Source organism: Ammospiza caudacuta, chromosome 6 (assembly GCF_027887145.1).
Source record: "Ammospiza caudacuta isolate bAmmCau1 chromosome 6, bAmmCau1.pri, whole genome shotgun sequence".
Lineage (NCBI taxonomy): Eukaryota > Metazoa > Chordata > Aves > Passeriformes > Passerellidae > Ammospiza > Ammospiza caudacuta.
The window spans coordinates 34,705,535-34,720,570 of NC_080598.1; the positions used below are offsets into that span (position 1 = coordinate 34,705,535).

General features: G+C 33.5%; 1 protein-coding gene across 1 annotated transcript in view; it reads right to left on the reverse strand.

Moving 5' to 3' along the window:
* The window catches only part of RYR3 (ryanodine receptor 3), a 149,606-nt gene that overhangs the window by 23,077 nt on the left and 111,493 nt on the right, over positions 1 to 15,036 (reverse strand). The window contains exons 75-89 of the mRNA XM_058807672.1: positions 14,169 to 14,300; positions 13,220 to 13,332; positions 10,378 to 10,477; positions 7,496 to 7,605; positions 6,631 to 6,682; positions 5,892 to 5,942; positions 5,503 to 5,602; positions 5,216 to 5,295; positions 4,778 to 4,854; positions 3,035 to 3,108; positions 2,775 to 2,792; positions 2,203 to 2,283; positions 1,728 to 1,816; positions 1,220 to 1,348; positions 785 to 889 (exon numbers count right to left, since the gene is read on the reverse strand). Of these exons, the coding sequence (XP_058663655.1) occupies positions 785 to 889; positions 1,220 to 1,348; positions 1,728 to 1,816; positions 2,203 to 2,283; positions 2,775 to 2,792; positions 3,035 to 3,108; positions 4,778 to 4,854; positions 5,216 to 5,295; positions 5,503 to 5,602; positions 5,892 to 5,942; positions 6,631 to 6,682; positions 7,496 to 7,605; positions 10,378 to 10,477; positions 13,220 to 13,332; positions 14,169 to 14,300 (1,311 nt within the window). The remainder of the gene's footprint in view (positions 1 to 784; positions 890 to 1,219; positions 1,349 to 1,727; positions 1,817 to 2,202; positions 2,284 to 2,774; positions 2,793 to 3,034; positions 3,109 to 4,777; positions 4,855 to 5,215; positions 5,296 to 5,502; positions 5,603 to 5,891; positions 5,943 to 6,630; positions 6,683 to 7,495; positions 7,606 to 10,377; positions 10,478 to 13,219; positions 13,333 to 14,168; positions 14,301 to 15,036) is intronic.

The following is a 15,036-nucleotide window of genomic DNA, read 5'->3' on the forward strand; positions in this document are numbered from 1 at the left end:
GAAGTCTAATACAACATGCAGCTTACTGCAGCAGAGGTATTAACACCATAAAGTTAAGCTTTAATAAAGCATTAAGGAGTACCAAAGTGCAGGTAAGGGACAGCAGAAACAACCAAAAAATATTGGTTGCTACACAGATCTGAAAGTATCTGTCTCAGAGGCAATCCATCCTTTTTCACTTCACTGGCAATATTTAATGGCATTATGCATTACCACTCAAAGAGAACTAGAACTGATTAGAACATGCTAAGTCTAATGTAGATTTGTGTTTGACATTAAGGCCCTAAATACTAGTTTCAAAATTCTGATATACTTCTATAGGGTGGGAAGAAATCTTGTAAGTCAGAGGATTGCAGAGACACTGAGTAAGAAAGGAAATTACTCTCTGCACTGTTGCATTCAGTGCAGAGTTTGAGTGCATGGATGCATTAAGCAGATGTCACAGAAGAACACAGAATCCTGAGGCTGTGGAGTGGGACTGTGCTCTGTACAGTGAAATGAACAGTGCCTGTGTCCCCGTGCTCTCTGTCGTTGATTAATTAACTGGATAAGTTGACCAAATATCACACTCCCTCCCTCTTTGGCTCTTTCTCAGCTTTTCTCTTTACCCACTTATGTTCAGTGCTTTTAATGGTGTTTCTGCTCTGACAGATCCTCCAGTTTTGGCAAGAGAGAGAAAGGGACCAAACTGCCACGTTTGTTATCAGAAAGGTATAACTGAGCTGTAAATGTCAAGTTTGGTTTTAGTGAAGGTGAGTACACAGACAATTAATGTTGAAAATACCTGTGAAAGTTTCATTTGCATATTGGCAAACACATGAAGAAAGCCAACAACTGCATCCCACAGCCTACTATGAGCCAGACTCTGTTGATTACCTATGCAAGGGCCCTAAAAAAATTAAGAAAAACATATTTTTTATTTATGTCAAGTAAATCAAAACAAATCAAAAAGAAGTTTCAGGCAGCCATGAAGCTGCATGAGAAGGTTTTCCAAGATCTCTGGGTATCTAGTGCACAAATACCAAATTGTATCCTGTTAAATACATACATGTTTGCATGTTTTAGTTCTCACTTTACACTGGTCCAGTGATTCCATGTAACTTTATCAAAATTTTAAAAAATTATGTGCAAAGCATTTACAAACTGATGAAAGAACATGATCATGCTGTGTGAGCATGGAACTTCTCTGTTAGTATCTTGAGAAACACATTCTGTTTACCTGGATATATTCTGTAAGAGAATTGAATATTTGTTTGGTGACAGCCAAAGCTTTAGAAAAGTTACGTTGTCCTGATTCATCAATGACATCCTTTCCTGAATAGTACCAATAGAAGTCACTGATGGATTCCTAAGAAAAAAACAATGTTACATTTTCTAGGTTTGAATTCTCTATGCCGTATTTACTGCCTGTATTTGTATCACCAAAACTTTAGTCAGTAATTCAGATGAAATTTAGCATATCTGTGTCAATCTATTTCTCATTACAATAATATTTTTCACTTTCTTCAGAAGTGAACAATGAAAACCATTATCAGACATCTGATTCCACACAGAATTCTGAAATGTCATCTGTTTTCAAAGGAAAGAAGATACGAAAAAACTAAAAATTCTTCATTTTAGGTATCTTTTAGAGAGAATTTTCATGTTTGATTCCAATAAAATGTGAATCTAAAGAAGTGAAGGAAAGCTAATATGTTATACTCCATTTTCATCTGTTTTTTCCTCACCTGAAGACGCAAGAGATAGTCAACAGTACTAATGATAATATTCACCGTTGTGGTGTTGCCCATCTGAGTACGTAAGTAATTTTGAAAATCTGAAATAAGAAGTGATTTGTGCTTGGTTAGTATACAAAGGAAAAAAATACATTATTTTTCTACTGTCATGGGGAATGCCTTCTTTTTAAATATCTTGTTGGATACAGATGCTTACGTTGTAGAAATTCAGCTTTAGACCCAGTGTACATATAAGTGGACAATTGTTATCCCGGTGACTTGGAACAGGCTTTACTAGTAATATGCTACATACCAAAATTAAATTAAGAATTAAAAAATCAAATTGAATTCTTCAATTCAAATTGTTGTCATGCCAGTTTCCCCTCAGGAAACTTAATGCATTAGAGGAAAACATTGGTTCTTATTGCACTCTGTTTAGGAACAGACTCACCACACATTTTCTACAAAATTAATTCAGTTCTCTTACCATTGTTATGCCCTTCACAGAGAAGTTGCAAAAATCTAAACAGATCTCGAGTAAATTCATCATGCTGCAAGACTTTTTCACCTTCAAAATATATAAATACAATGATTATGTGACAATTGCTATGATTAATTATGCACAACACATAATCCTACAGTAACCTTTTAAAGTGGAATTTTAATAAAAGAATCAGTATTTAAAAGCGTTAAAGCAATTTAAAAGAAACAGACTGATAATAATGAAAAGAAAAACTGAGACAGAAAAAGCAGAGCCAAAGTATTTAGCACTCCAATGCATCCATGGTTAAAAAAAGAACACTAATTTGAAAAAAAAAAAAAGGCAACAGGATATATATCTAATAAGTAAATTGTTAGTCATAACTAAAATCATGCCTTAAATATGAGTGACACTTCTTTAGTAAGCATCAAACTCTTTATCCAAGCTAAACACACAACCTGCTGCAGACCATAAAGCTAAACCTAAAGCTATCTGAGAAGATGCAATGAGAGATTTCTCTCTGTATTTGCAACACACTTTTGCAACAATAGTATCAAAAACTGTAAACCCAAACATACCACGCTCACGAACGATGACTGTGGATCAAAGAAAAATAACAAGAATACAAGATAAGAATATTGGAAGTTACAATATTTTTCTTAAAAATTATTGCTAAAGATAGTGTAAAAAAGAAGCATATTCAGAACCCAGAGCCTAGAATTACTTGTAGTAAGTTTAACAACAGAAACCTCAAGCCACAGTAAACAACAGTTCAAGTTAAAGAAGGAAGCACAAATAATGTTTAAAGCACTACTGGAATCAATTTCATTCTACTTACGAGTTCCTTCTTCAGTGACCATTCCCAGGCCTTCTGCTTTATTCTGTCTCTCAAACGCATTCAAGTCAAGAACACTTATATTTAAAGAAAAGAAAAACAACAGCACAAACAGGAAAAAGGACTATAGTAAACAATGGAAAATCATTTTCTTCTACAAAATTTCTAGAGGCTTTCAACTACTACTCTTGACCCACAACAACATGCATTGCTTCATATTTTATTTAATACTCTTATTAAATAAATGAGCTTTGGATGAAACTAAGGGTCCAGTGTCCAATTCTGACAAGAAATGAGTCTCAGGTCATGTCTTACCATTTACCTAACTTCACTCCTGACAATGACATTCACAGTGTCATGTACAAATGAGGAGTGTAAAAAGAGCCTGAAATATTACTCTTTATGTTGATTTAAACCTACCACTAAAGGAGAATACTGCTGTTGTTTCTCTCTCACACTGTTTTCCACTAAGTTGTCACTATGACTTTTATTATGTTGTTTCTGTATATATTATTACAGAATATTACAATATTATAATATAACATGGTTATATTATTCAGAAAATGTATGGAATTCCTGATTCTATATGTACAAGAAAGAAATGTTGAGAGGTTCCATCTCTTCCAAGGTCAAAAGACACTGATATCTGAATTTTATTTTGTTAACTTGGCATAGCTCAGCACATGGAATAGCAAATCATGATTCTTCTCACCACCCAGTTAGAATACTTTAATTCAAACCTCCAATAAAATTCTATCATTATCTAATTTTAGTTCAGTTAAATAGAAATGCAGTCACATATTCAATCTAGTGACATCATTAAAACCAAAAGCATTTCTTAAAGCATCATTTTATTTTCTTATAATTTCTTATCTGCTCCAGTAATTTTATCAATACCTCTTTTAATGAAGTCCTGAATAATACATATACACAATTGGTACTAATATGACAGCAGGGCCTGTTTGAGCAAATCCCTGCTAAAGTGTTCTACATAAATGAAAAAGTGACAAGGCAGATATTACTTAATTAGGCTGCAACTATTCAACAATAGTTTCTGCAATACAAGTCACAATTCTTTCCACATTTTATCTTCTATTCATACAGCCCCTCCACTTCTAATTCCCAGTCTACTTCTTCAGAATGCTTCTGGTTCTTTTTTAAAAGGCTGAAAAATTGAGGTTGTCTACTGTAAGAGTAATCAAAAACACCAGAAATTTTCTGTCTTATGCATGGGAGTCCTTTACCCCAACTAATTTGAACTGTTTTATCAAGGGAATGGACTGCTAGAGTCGCACTGGTCACATGCCAACTCTAACAAAGCTGATATATATGCAGAGGATTCACAAGAGACAGCGATTACGCAACTCGCCAGAAATGTGCAGGAACTGAAAGCTTAGTAAAGCTCCACTGGCCTGTCTCTCCCTTAGTGGTGGCTCTTCTCCATCCTTGGAACCTACCAGACAAAAACCTTGGGGGATCTAGGATCAGTAAAGGAGCCATTACATTTTACTTTTCTGTCTCTTCAAACTAAGTCTTCAAAGGCATGTGCAGTCTTGCTTTATTTTCTCCCTTGGAAGAATACTACAAAAGATTAACAGGCTGTTCCTGTGATTCCCAAAACTTCCCACAAGAGTTCTACAACCTGTGACTCCCGTAATTTAAATCTAATGCATCCACCTGAACTGAGCAGTAAGCCAGTAAATATGATTAAAACAGAACCTGTAATAATGCGACTTATGGTTTTACCTGCAGGACTGCATCAAGCCAGAGAGGCTTTGAAAAAATCCAGCATCCTTTTTCTCCTTCAGGTAGTCTAGCATTTTCTAAATATTGTGTATTTTTGAAGGGAAAAAATACAACATTAACAATATACAATAAAAAATAACTAGCAATTAATTATTAATAGTATTTATAAACTAAAATAAAATAGTAAAGCTAATAAGTGCCCTTATAATTAATGATATTGAAATTATAAGAATTCAAAAGTTCCTGAATTAGTTCCTTGAAATGCAAATCACTGGCAAAAAAATAATATAATTGCCCTTGCACCAAAAATACACTGACATTTCTTCACTGTTTGGCTTAAAATTAAGTGCATTAACTTAAACAACAGGATACTAAAATTGTCAAAATTGCTTGCCTCATTTATGCAAGCAAGACTCACAGTAGTTGGAAATGCATTACCTGTTGCACTATGGTGTTTCCACCATTTAGAATAGCAATACCAAGTTTCAGTGTTTCAACAACCATGGGTCCTGTATGACCTGTCAAAACAAGGATACACTCCTTAAAACTTGTAGTTATGAGCTCTTCAATCAGAAACACAGTCTGGAAGTTTTACTTAGTGCAGTTGTTACTGGCATTTATTTTGGCTCATTAAGTGTTGTACAGAAGCTGTTTATGATAGCTACATGATAGGTACAATGACATAAAACTCCTCTCTATGCTTCAAAGATACCACAGAGCATTACCTTTGCTTGCACTGATCATCTGAAGGACCATCTCAGCAGCTCCACGATCATGCAAGCGAGCTTGCTGATACAGAGTTCTCTGCTTTTCCATTTCTTTCTCCTGGGTTTGGGAACAAAATGAAAACAGACTACAGATTGGAATGGATCCAGGAAAAATAGGAAGATGAGAAATCTGAAGTTGTTGAAGACCATCTGCCTCCAAAATCCATGGGCTGTTTGACTCCAAAGTTTCAAAACACCCCATCTTTCTTTAATGTGAATAACCCAGTAAACCAGCTCGCTGTGTTCAACACACAATGTGTTATGCTATTTTTGCATTTATTCCACTGGACATATTTAAAGTACTTTCACATTAGATTATGAGAAAGAAATGTTATTTAAACTCTCACCTCAAATGTCTTTTCTTTATCTTCGTCTCCCTCTTCTTCTTCCTGACAGCTCTTTTGATGTTAAAAACAGAAATCACAAGATCTTGCTTATTAAGAAACATAATGCCTACTTTTGCTATACTATTTCTACAAAATTGCCAAATAATTTTTCAAGCAATTACTGAAGGTATTAAGAAGATTTTAAAAACATTTAATTGCAAATATTTGTGCTTATCTGCACTAAGAAGCTGATATTCCCTAACATGTGAGTATTTCAGGGTATTCATCCAACTACATACACACCCTGTAACTGCAAGCTATATACACTTGTGCCATATCACTATATCCATGATATTTCTCTTCACAGTCAACCTCTCATCACAAGTCAGCTGTAATCAATATGTTGCAAAAAACTGACCTATCTTTGACAGACTTCAAGTATTAACCCAAAAATCATTAACCAAAGAATGAAGATAACTAATGGGTTTAAACTGCTCAGGAGTTAATTATATGAAAAAAAAGTGTCAAGTGAAAGGAACAGGACTGCATCTACTGAAATGTTATAGTACTGCTTTAACATAGGAAATTTCTCATTATACGTATATGTAAAACTCTGAACTGCATTTGCTTCATTAAAAATATAGAAGTTATTATCAAGCAGTCCATGTAAGAAACAGAAAGAAAAGATTTAAGAAACATCTAAAATCAGTGGGAAGTACCTAAATGCAGTGAGGGATGGAGCTTGAAATTATGTGCTTACCTTTGCCATCATGGCAGAATAGGCAATATATAGAGGATCATGTCCTAGATTGCTGTGAAGAGTAAAAAATATTTTTAATGATATTAATTTTATGATATATTAATATAAAGAATTCATATGCCTTTTTATTAAAATGTATTTTATTAAAGTAGTCTACTTGATAAGCTATTAATCTTGAAAATTGTGTCATGAAGGACTTCTCTTATCTAAATCCAAATCTCTAAGTTTTTACTCAAACAATTTAAAGGTATATTTGTGCATTCAACTTAGTCATTTTGGGTCATCATTAGCTGTTGAAGGTGCAGAAAAGTAATATGGAAATATAAATTAGAATAATTATAACTGTTAGATGGCAAGATTTTATTAGTCATACAGAAAAAGTATATGAAACTCTGGAATACTCATAAAAATCTAATCATTCTAATCAACCATCTAAAGTCAAAACAGAAGCTGGCAATGAGATTCATAAACATCAACAAAACCTTTTCTGACTTACATTGTGAAATGTAATGAATATCAAAACCAAGAACACACATCTATTAATTACCAGGAGAAACCAGGGCAAGGTATTCTGATTAAACCTGCAGTTTCTGTAGAATTCATGTTTCCAGGAGAAGTCATGCTCAATCATTTCTGTATTGGGTATTTACTAAGCTTTTAAAATGTAAAAATAGTCAATATTTATCTCAATGTAAAGGTTATATTCAGTTTAAATACAGGAAAACTCTAATGAAACTAAGAGGGAAAAAGGTATTCACCATGTACAATAATGAACTACACTTGTGTTAAATCCATTTGGTAATGTTTCTAAAAATTCAGTTACTTGTGCTTTTATTCAATGGGCTTTTTCACACAGCTCTTTTACCTTCTCTCTGTAAGAGCACTGCGACTAAAATAGAGGATAATCTGATGAAGTGGATCAGGATGCTTTTTCTCAGTCTCTTCTTCTTCCTCTTCATCTTTTTTTGGAGATGTCTGTCTCAAGATTTAGAATATAAAAGTTAAGCTTCATAAGCAAAAAAAAAAAAAAAATCTGTAATTAAGCTTAGGAAAGGATTTCAGTAATTTTATTCTATCCAATTTACATTACTGCCAGTATTAATCTTTTCAGGAGTTTACAGCATAACCTGTAACTCCTGAAACAGGCAACATTATGTGCCTGTTTGATTCTGAAGAGATAAGAATATATGGTTTTTATTCATTATTTTTGTAACTTTAGAATTTTCTCATTTGCAAGGTATTGAGAATGAGACTGGGGAAATCTTGGGGAAGCCTTATTAAAGAGAAATCATGCATCTCCAGTTGAATTGAAAGGAAGTTCTAGCTCAATTATTTTGTAGTAGGTACTGGAGTAATTTTTAATAACATCATCAGATACATCCCATTCAGACTAGCACTAGCCACAATCTTTTCATATATAATTTCCAAGTAACCTTGGTTCAATTAATGCTCATTATTGTAAACTTCAAACATTTTTTGGCAGTTAAAAATACAACATAGTCAGAGCTGGCCAAAGAACAGATTATTACCCTTACCTTACTTGTGTTATCACACCTTTGTACAGTTACTAGTTATTGTAGATTTATTGTAATTACAGTAATTATTTTAATTATAGAAGTTCAATTCTCAAGGAAATCTGAAAGAATTGCTTTGATTAATGGCCTCATTCTTTCCTTTAGCAGGAAGCAACAAAGTCAATCAGACTGACCATATAATTGTCCAGAGCATGTGAAGAATGTCCCTACCCATGGCAGGGGGTTGGAACTAGATAATCTCTATGGTCCCTTCCAACCCAAGCATTCTGTGTCTCTACAATATCAGGTATAATGGCTCTTTAAAAAGCACAACATGAGTGCTTCTGCTAACACTGAAGCACTTCCTGATGCATCTTCATGTGATCCGTGAAGCTGTATATTAACTTTCCTGGTCTTTAGAGACTGGGGAGATAAGTTCCTTGGAGATATTTTTGACAAGTTAACTACACAGAGGGAAGAGAAAGAGCAGTAGGCATTCTGAACTGACGTTCACTACCAAAATCCCAAAGTTTACCAATCACTTTTATCAAGTACACAGGTAAACTGCATTTTTGCTGAATATGGCTGCATATATTTACTTATTCTTATGATGCATCAAAAAGGAAAACAGCAAAAATAATTTGTATCAAAGCTGAAAATGTTAAAATTAATTATGCATAAAAAAATTTAAAAGGGAAAAGGATCACTAGTATCAAGCTTTTAAAAAATCCCATAAGATAATATATATACAAGCATAGGAATTACCATAATGACAACAACAACAGTCTGACTGGTTATCTAATCCATTTCTCTTCCCAAGAATGAGTATCATGTAGCTCGTCTGAAGGCACAGCTCACCTTAATGCACTTCAGTGTGCATCGAAGGACAATGTCTTTTTGACCACAGCAGAAAATGACCCTATGCTCTGAAGCATAAGGATTAATATTTTATAAGTTTATGCATACAGTACACAAAAATTAAATATGTTTTATAATAGATACATAGAATACACACTGAAGTGGGCATTGAAATATATGCCCAGTTATGTCAGTACTTACAGCCAAATCCTGAACTAGTTTCTCCTCAAATGAATATTCCTCTGTTTCTATCCAAAAGTTCTGATAGCCATTGAGGAAGAGGTTAATAGAACGGTGCCTGGGGGGGTTGTGAAAGTGAGATCAAGAGGGGTAACGGAACAGAGTATAACAGCTCAGATGGTTAATGGTTAGTAAGGATACTTATTTGTACAATTCTGATCCTCTGATTGGTCAGTGAAACAAAATGCAAAACATAACTAACATTCAGTGACAAACCTGCAGGTACTTTTGAACATTCTTACTGGTTTTATACACATATGTATACATTACTTTTTATTTTGAAGGCTAAGAGAGGCTTAAAATACATTATACATGAAACTGCACGACTGATACCTTAATGCAAGCATGAGAAAAACACACACTTGAACAGACTGAGAATGAGTGAGTGCGGTATACATCTACAAGGTGTAAATCCAAATTGCTAGATTTAGAACATCAAGACAGCAGACACTGGCCATCAACACCAAAATAACTACCAAGTGCTTTCCAGCATAGTATCTAAGGACAATCATTGCCTTCTTCCACAGAAAGAAGCCTAATCTCAGCTTCTTGTCTTCCAGTTCTAAATCAGGGCAGTATTAGCATGTCCTCAAAGAGTTGCATTAGAAATATAAAAACCTGCTCTACGAAATGACCAATTTTAGAAAACTCTAAGTCATATTAATTACTACTGTATACTATTCATTAATTTAACTTTCCACAGAAAATAAACTCATGGCAATAAGACTACACATAATAATGGCAAAATAAATCTGTCTTCACATTATTTTGGGGAAAAAATTTTTTCTGAGCTGCACTACATGAGGCTAGAAAGGCTGTTCCATGCAGCCTTTTCATTTACTTTTATCAGTTGCCACCAAAAAAAGCTATAAAAATGCGCTACATATACACCATTAAATACCTTTTAAATACAATGTGCACACAAATCAGTATTTTATAATGAAATAGCTGTTAAGTAAACACTTTAGGCTCACTTGCTGACACTGGTGTTGTTTTATTATAAAATTTTGAAAACTGACCAATCAGAATCCCCTCTGAAAATTGTACAAATTCATGTTTTTATGATAATATCAAATCATGGCTGGGAAGGAAGAAGTGGGCGCATAAGCAAGAGGCTCTCCACAAGTTACATTACCGTTAACTTGAGTATAAGCCTGTCATACTGAGTTTTTTCATGTACTTTTTCCAGCCAAACACGTTGAAAGGTGCTCAGGAAGAAATTGCTAATTTTGTGTCTGAAGAAAAGCATATAGGTTTTCATTGAAGAAAGGCACAAGTTAAATTCAATAAAGTACTCAGATAGAATGTATCGTAAACTGTGCTTGAAAAATTGCCATGTACAACTTTGCTGTATCTATGTGCATATACAGATGACAGACAACAAGACAAAGTTTTTTCAAATTAATTTCCTTGAAACATCAAACATAGACACATCTCAGAGAAAACACTTATAACACACTTTTTCAAAGCCATGTACATTCAATAAACACAGAGCATGAAGAATTACTACTTCCTAACTTGAATGATGTTTAATTAATTTAATTGAAAAATATATATATTTTTAAATATAGCTATTTGTTTTGTGTCTACAAAACTTTTCATCAAAAGGAGTTCTTGGAATATTTGTGGCAGAAGTTAAAGTAATTTTTCAGTGATTTAACAAACACTTTCATATCAACAGACATGTCTGTTTCTGAAATATCTTACTGAAATTCCTAAAAACTGATAGACATTAGAGTGAATTTTGCAGAAAATTATCTTAAGCTCTGAGATTAAAATTAAACTATACTGAAAGCCATCTAAATATCTGAAAAATTTTCAAAAGAGTAAGCTTATTATTTACTGAAGATTTATCTTTTCTAGGATAAAGGAAAGGTTAATACCATAATATTTGTTTACTGCACTTTAAATTAATTGATTCTAGCATCAAAGAACTAACACTCCCAATACAAAGCTGCAACTAAAATGAAGAAATAGACAAGATAGAGGGCTGCATTTTAAACTCTGGATCAAAGAGATTTAAATAGCTCCTAGAACAAATCATACTCCACTTGAAATAATCTCCCTAGGGTTCAGGCATGTCTGAGCAACACTGTCAATTTAGATGATGGAGATTGTTATAATAGTGTGATAGCCTTATTTTCCTGTCAGGATCCTATAATTTGTCTAGGAAAAAAGTGACTATAAGCTAGTGAACTTTAAAACTTTTGTTTGAATCTGTCAGTTGAGCAATATATCCAGAAGTTTGCTCGTGGCAGCAGGATCAGGATAGATGACCTCCATTCCAACCCAAACTTTTCCACGACTTTAAGATTTTAAGTTTAAACTGTGTTTTCACTCTTGTTTGTTTTGAAGTGCAGAGAACACAATTAATTGACAAAAATACTTTTATGAGGGTTCCATTTTAGCAACTACAAAATGAAACAACAGGGTAGATTTGCCTCATATTCATATTTAATTTAGGAGTAAACTGCTCCACAAAATCTTCCAGAAGTTTGAGAACAAAAAGCTTGAGGAAAGTTTTTAACACAAAAACATTTTTTAAAAAATTACATACATGTAAATGTTCAATTTCAATATGGTATTATTCCATATTTTATTGAAAATTAAAAAGTCAAGAATTTAAAGATTCATAACCCACTTTGCCTCTTAGCAAGTGTTCTGTCAACCTCAAATATAAAAAATAAAAGTGAGTGCTTTGTAAGGCAAAAAAAGGAGGAGCCCTTTTAACATTTGGGCGGTCATGCATTTATTCTAAACATTTTAAGAATTTACAAACACAGAATATGGTTTTGAAAAAAAAACTTGCTCATAAAACGGTTGCACTGAAATGGTGTTTCTTCATACCACTTCCTCTTGTTTTGCCAAACACAGCTCTTGAAGATGCAAAGATTGATACTGGGCAGTTTTTTATGTTGTATTTAATCCTCTCCATTTTTTGGTTCTTTAAAGATGGCCTGGTGGTAGCATAATAACTTGGAGAAGTTATAGTCTAGAACGACTCATTTTTGTAAAGGAAGGTTGTGTGCTTTTTATGGTATAAACTGCCTTTTTATTTGCCCTGTGCAAACCTAGTATTCCTCCAGTGTGTTAGTGGCACAGCTACAGACCTTCAGCTAAAGACCTTTACAGCAAGTGTGTAAATTTTCTTTAATAAACGGATTTTAAAATCCAACACAACCCTTCAGTTAAAGACTTTGCCAAAAATCTTTGAATAATAATATTAAACACAAAAAGTGAAAAATTGCAGAAGGAGAGAAGCAAACCTAATTAAACATGCACTTAACTTTTATCTGAATAAAACTCAGGTTTTTTGAGAAGAAACAGAGTAAAGGAAGTTACTCCAGTAATATATCATCTTATTACTCTGCTTAAAGCAGTAATTGGATCCAGGCACAGGATGCATTTTATTTTGGAATTTGTGGTATATATATTCAACTGGAATAAGAAGCAGAGTCTAAAATATCATTTTTATATCCCAATAGTCACTTTAATTCATATAACATTCTGATGTAGTAGCTGAAGATTGGCCCAGACAAGCTACAGAGCATGAAGTGTTCATGCAAGAGGAGAGGAAGAGCAAAATTAAAAAAAAAAAAAAAACAAAGACAAAACACAGGAGAATAAAGAGTAAAACACAGGAGAATAAAGAGTAAAAAGAGCAACAAATCAGAGACAAAAAATGGACAGAAACAGCAACATCTGAATGGTTTTCACAGACAAGTTGAGGAACTATACAGAATAACTGACAAAAATGAAGCATGTAATTCTTAGGGTGTTTCCCCACTCAGATTATTTGCCATGAGATGACTATTTTGCTCCTGTGAGGAATTAGCTGATGACTAATCAATTCTTGTCTCTTAAAATTACATACACCTAACAATTAACAAACACCTAGGTAAACACACAGGCAGTGTTTGCACGCAGTAAATAATGCAAACAAAAGTTATGAAGAAATAAACCTTTCAGCCACTTACCTTGGCAGGTTGTATAATGGTGCCATTCTGAAACATGCAACAACAGCCCTTTTGCGTTGTTTTGACAGGAGTTTGTGCCAAACAGCTTTTTTTGATCTCAGTGGTTGTTCAACCTATAGGAAAATATCTTATAGTATATGCAATGGAAACTTTTCAACTTTCATCAAAATATTTTCTATACATCTAGTGGTTAGCTAGTTAGCAAAGTAGAAAATGTTACCAATGCTCTGCATCATCTGATAAAAATGTTCTTTTGGGGTTTTATTTTTTTTATTAATAAGGAAAAATACTGGGGACCTTCTATATAGAAATCTCTCCGTTAACTCAGACTAGAATATTAAAGATGTTAGAATACCTCATGTGGGACCACTTGGTAAATTTCAAAAGTTGTTATTTTTTCTCTTTCTAACAATACATATTCAGTTGTTCAAGTGAAGATATTTCTGTGTTATATAGTTTGTGAATGGAATGGATTAACTTCATGTAGGAAGAGCACAAACTCCTTTATTTGAATTGCATCAACTGGATGAACAGGCAAGCAAGTCAAAAGTTGCTACAGCATCCTATGCTGCAGAAATTGGAGACAGGTTAAATCAATATATTAAAAATAAGTGCACAAGCAAACATCTCTTCCTAAAATCAAAATGGTTTTCTGCTACAGCATGGAGATAATTTGTGTGCTTTACTTCATATGACTGTTCATGCAGTTTTGCAGAAATATATCTTGAGCTTTCCCTGCAGCTAAATGGAGGCACTTCAACAGATTACATTGAAAACTTTCATATATGCACATCTGTATGTGCATGGGTACTTGCATGCACACGTGTACAAACCCCTAAGTTTTATCTGGACACTTTAATGATGGTAGTCACTGTACTTGAAATAATCTCTACCAGGAAAAATCTCTTTTTTTCAAAAATAAACACACTATAGACATTTGGCTTTTTACCTGCTCCAGATGATACAGAGCAGCTGATATCCTCTGCACACGCTCCACATTTTTCTCAGGGTCAGTAGGTCCATCACTCTTTAAAATGTCTTTGTACAGATTTAGCTGCCATTTCACAGCTGGATCATCAGACTGAAACCCAACATATTTCATTTGTAAGCTGCTGAATGAAGGCAATGAATTTGACTGACACTACTTCTACTCCCATCGTATAATAAAGAAACTTATAAATATCCTCAGTTTCTGTCCCCTTTCAGACCAAATTAACATCTGCTAGCTGGTCCAAAAAATGGCATTGATTCCACATATTATTGGACAATTGAATTAAATTCTTAAGCAAGGTTCTGTATTGTTATTTCATTAAACCAAATAAAGTACCTTACAACTTATTTATTCCTTTTAACTCCATTTAAAATAAGGAAGCAGATTTAGTACTGGGATTGAGTTCAGTTTGCAGAACCTTTGTACTGAGAGTGTAAAGCTGTTTCTTGGAGTCTGGAAAAGACAGGTGGAATTTCAGTAGGTGAAGAGTTATAGCCAAAGTTTTTGGTTTTTTCTTTTTTTTTTTCCTTAAAGACAGAAATAGGAAAACCACATTAAAGTACTTCTTGTGCTTATTTTAATATATGCAAGCATAAATTTATAGCAAATGGACAGTCAACTTCCATAACAGGTGAGTTACTTTTATTGTGTTCAAACACTGTCCATATTGGTATTACCTTTGACTGTGTATTCAGCATATGAATTGTAGGAATATAAATGTACTTGTAAAACTCACAAGTGCAAAAATGACAAAGCTTTTAATATTTTATTATAGTCACTTTAAAATGCATATATTTTTAGAAACACCTAATTTAATCATTATTGA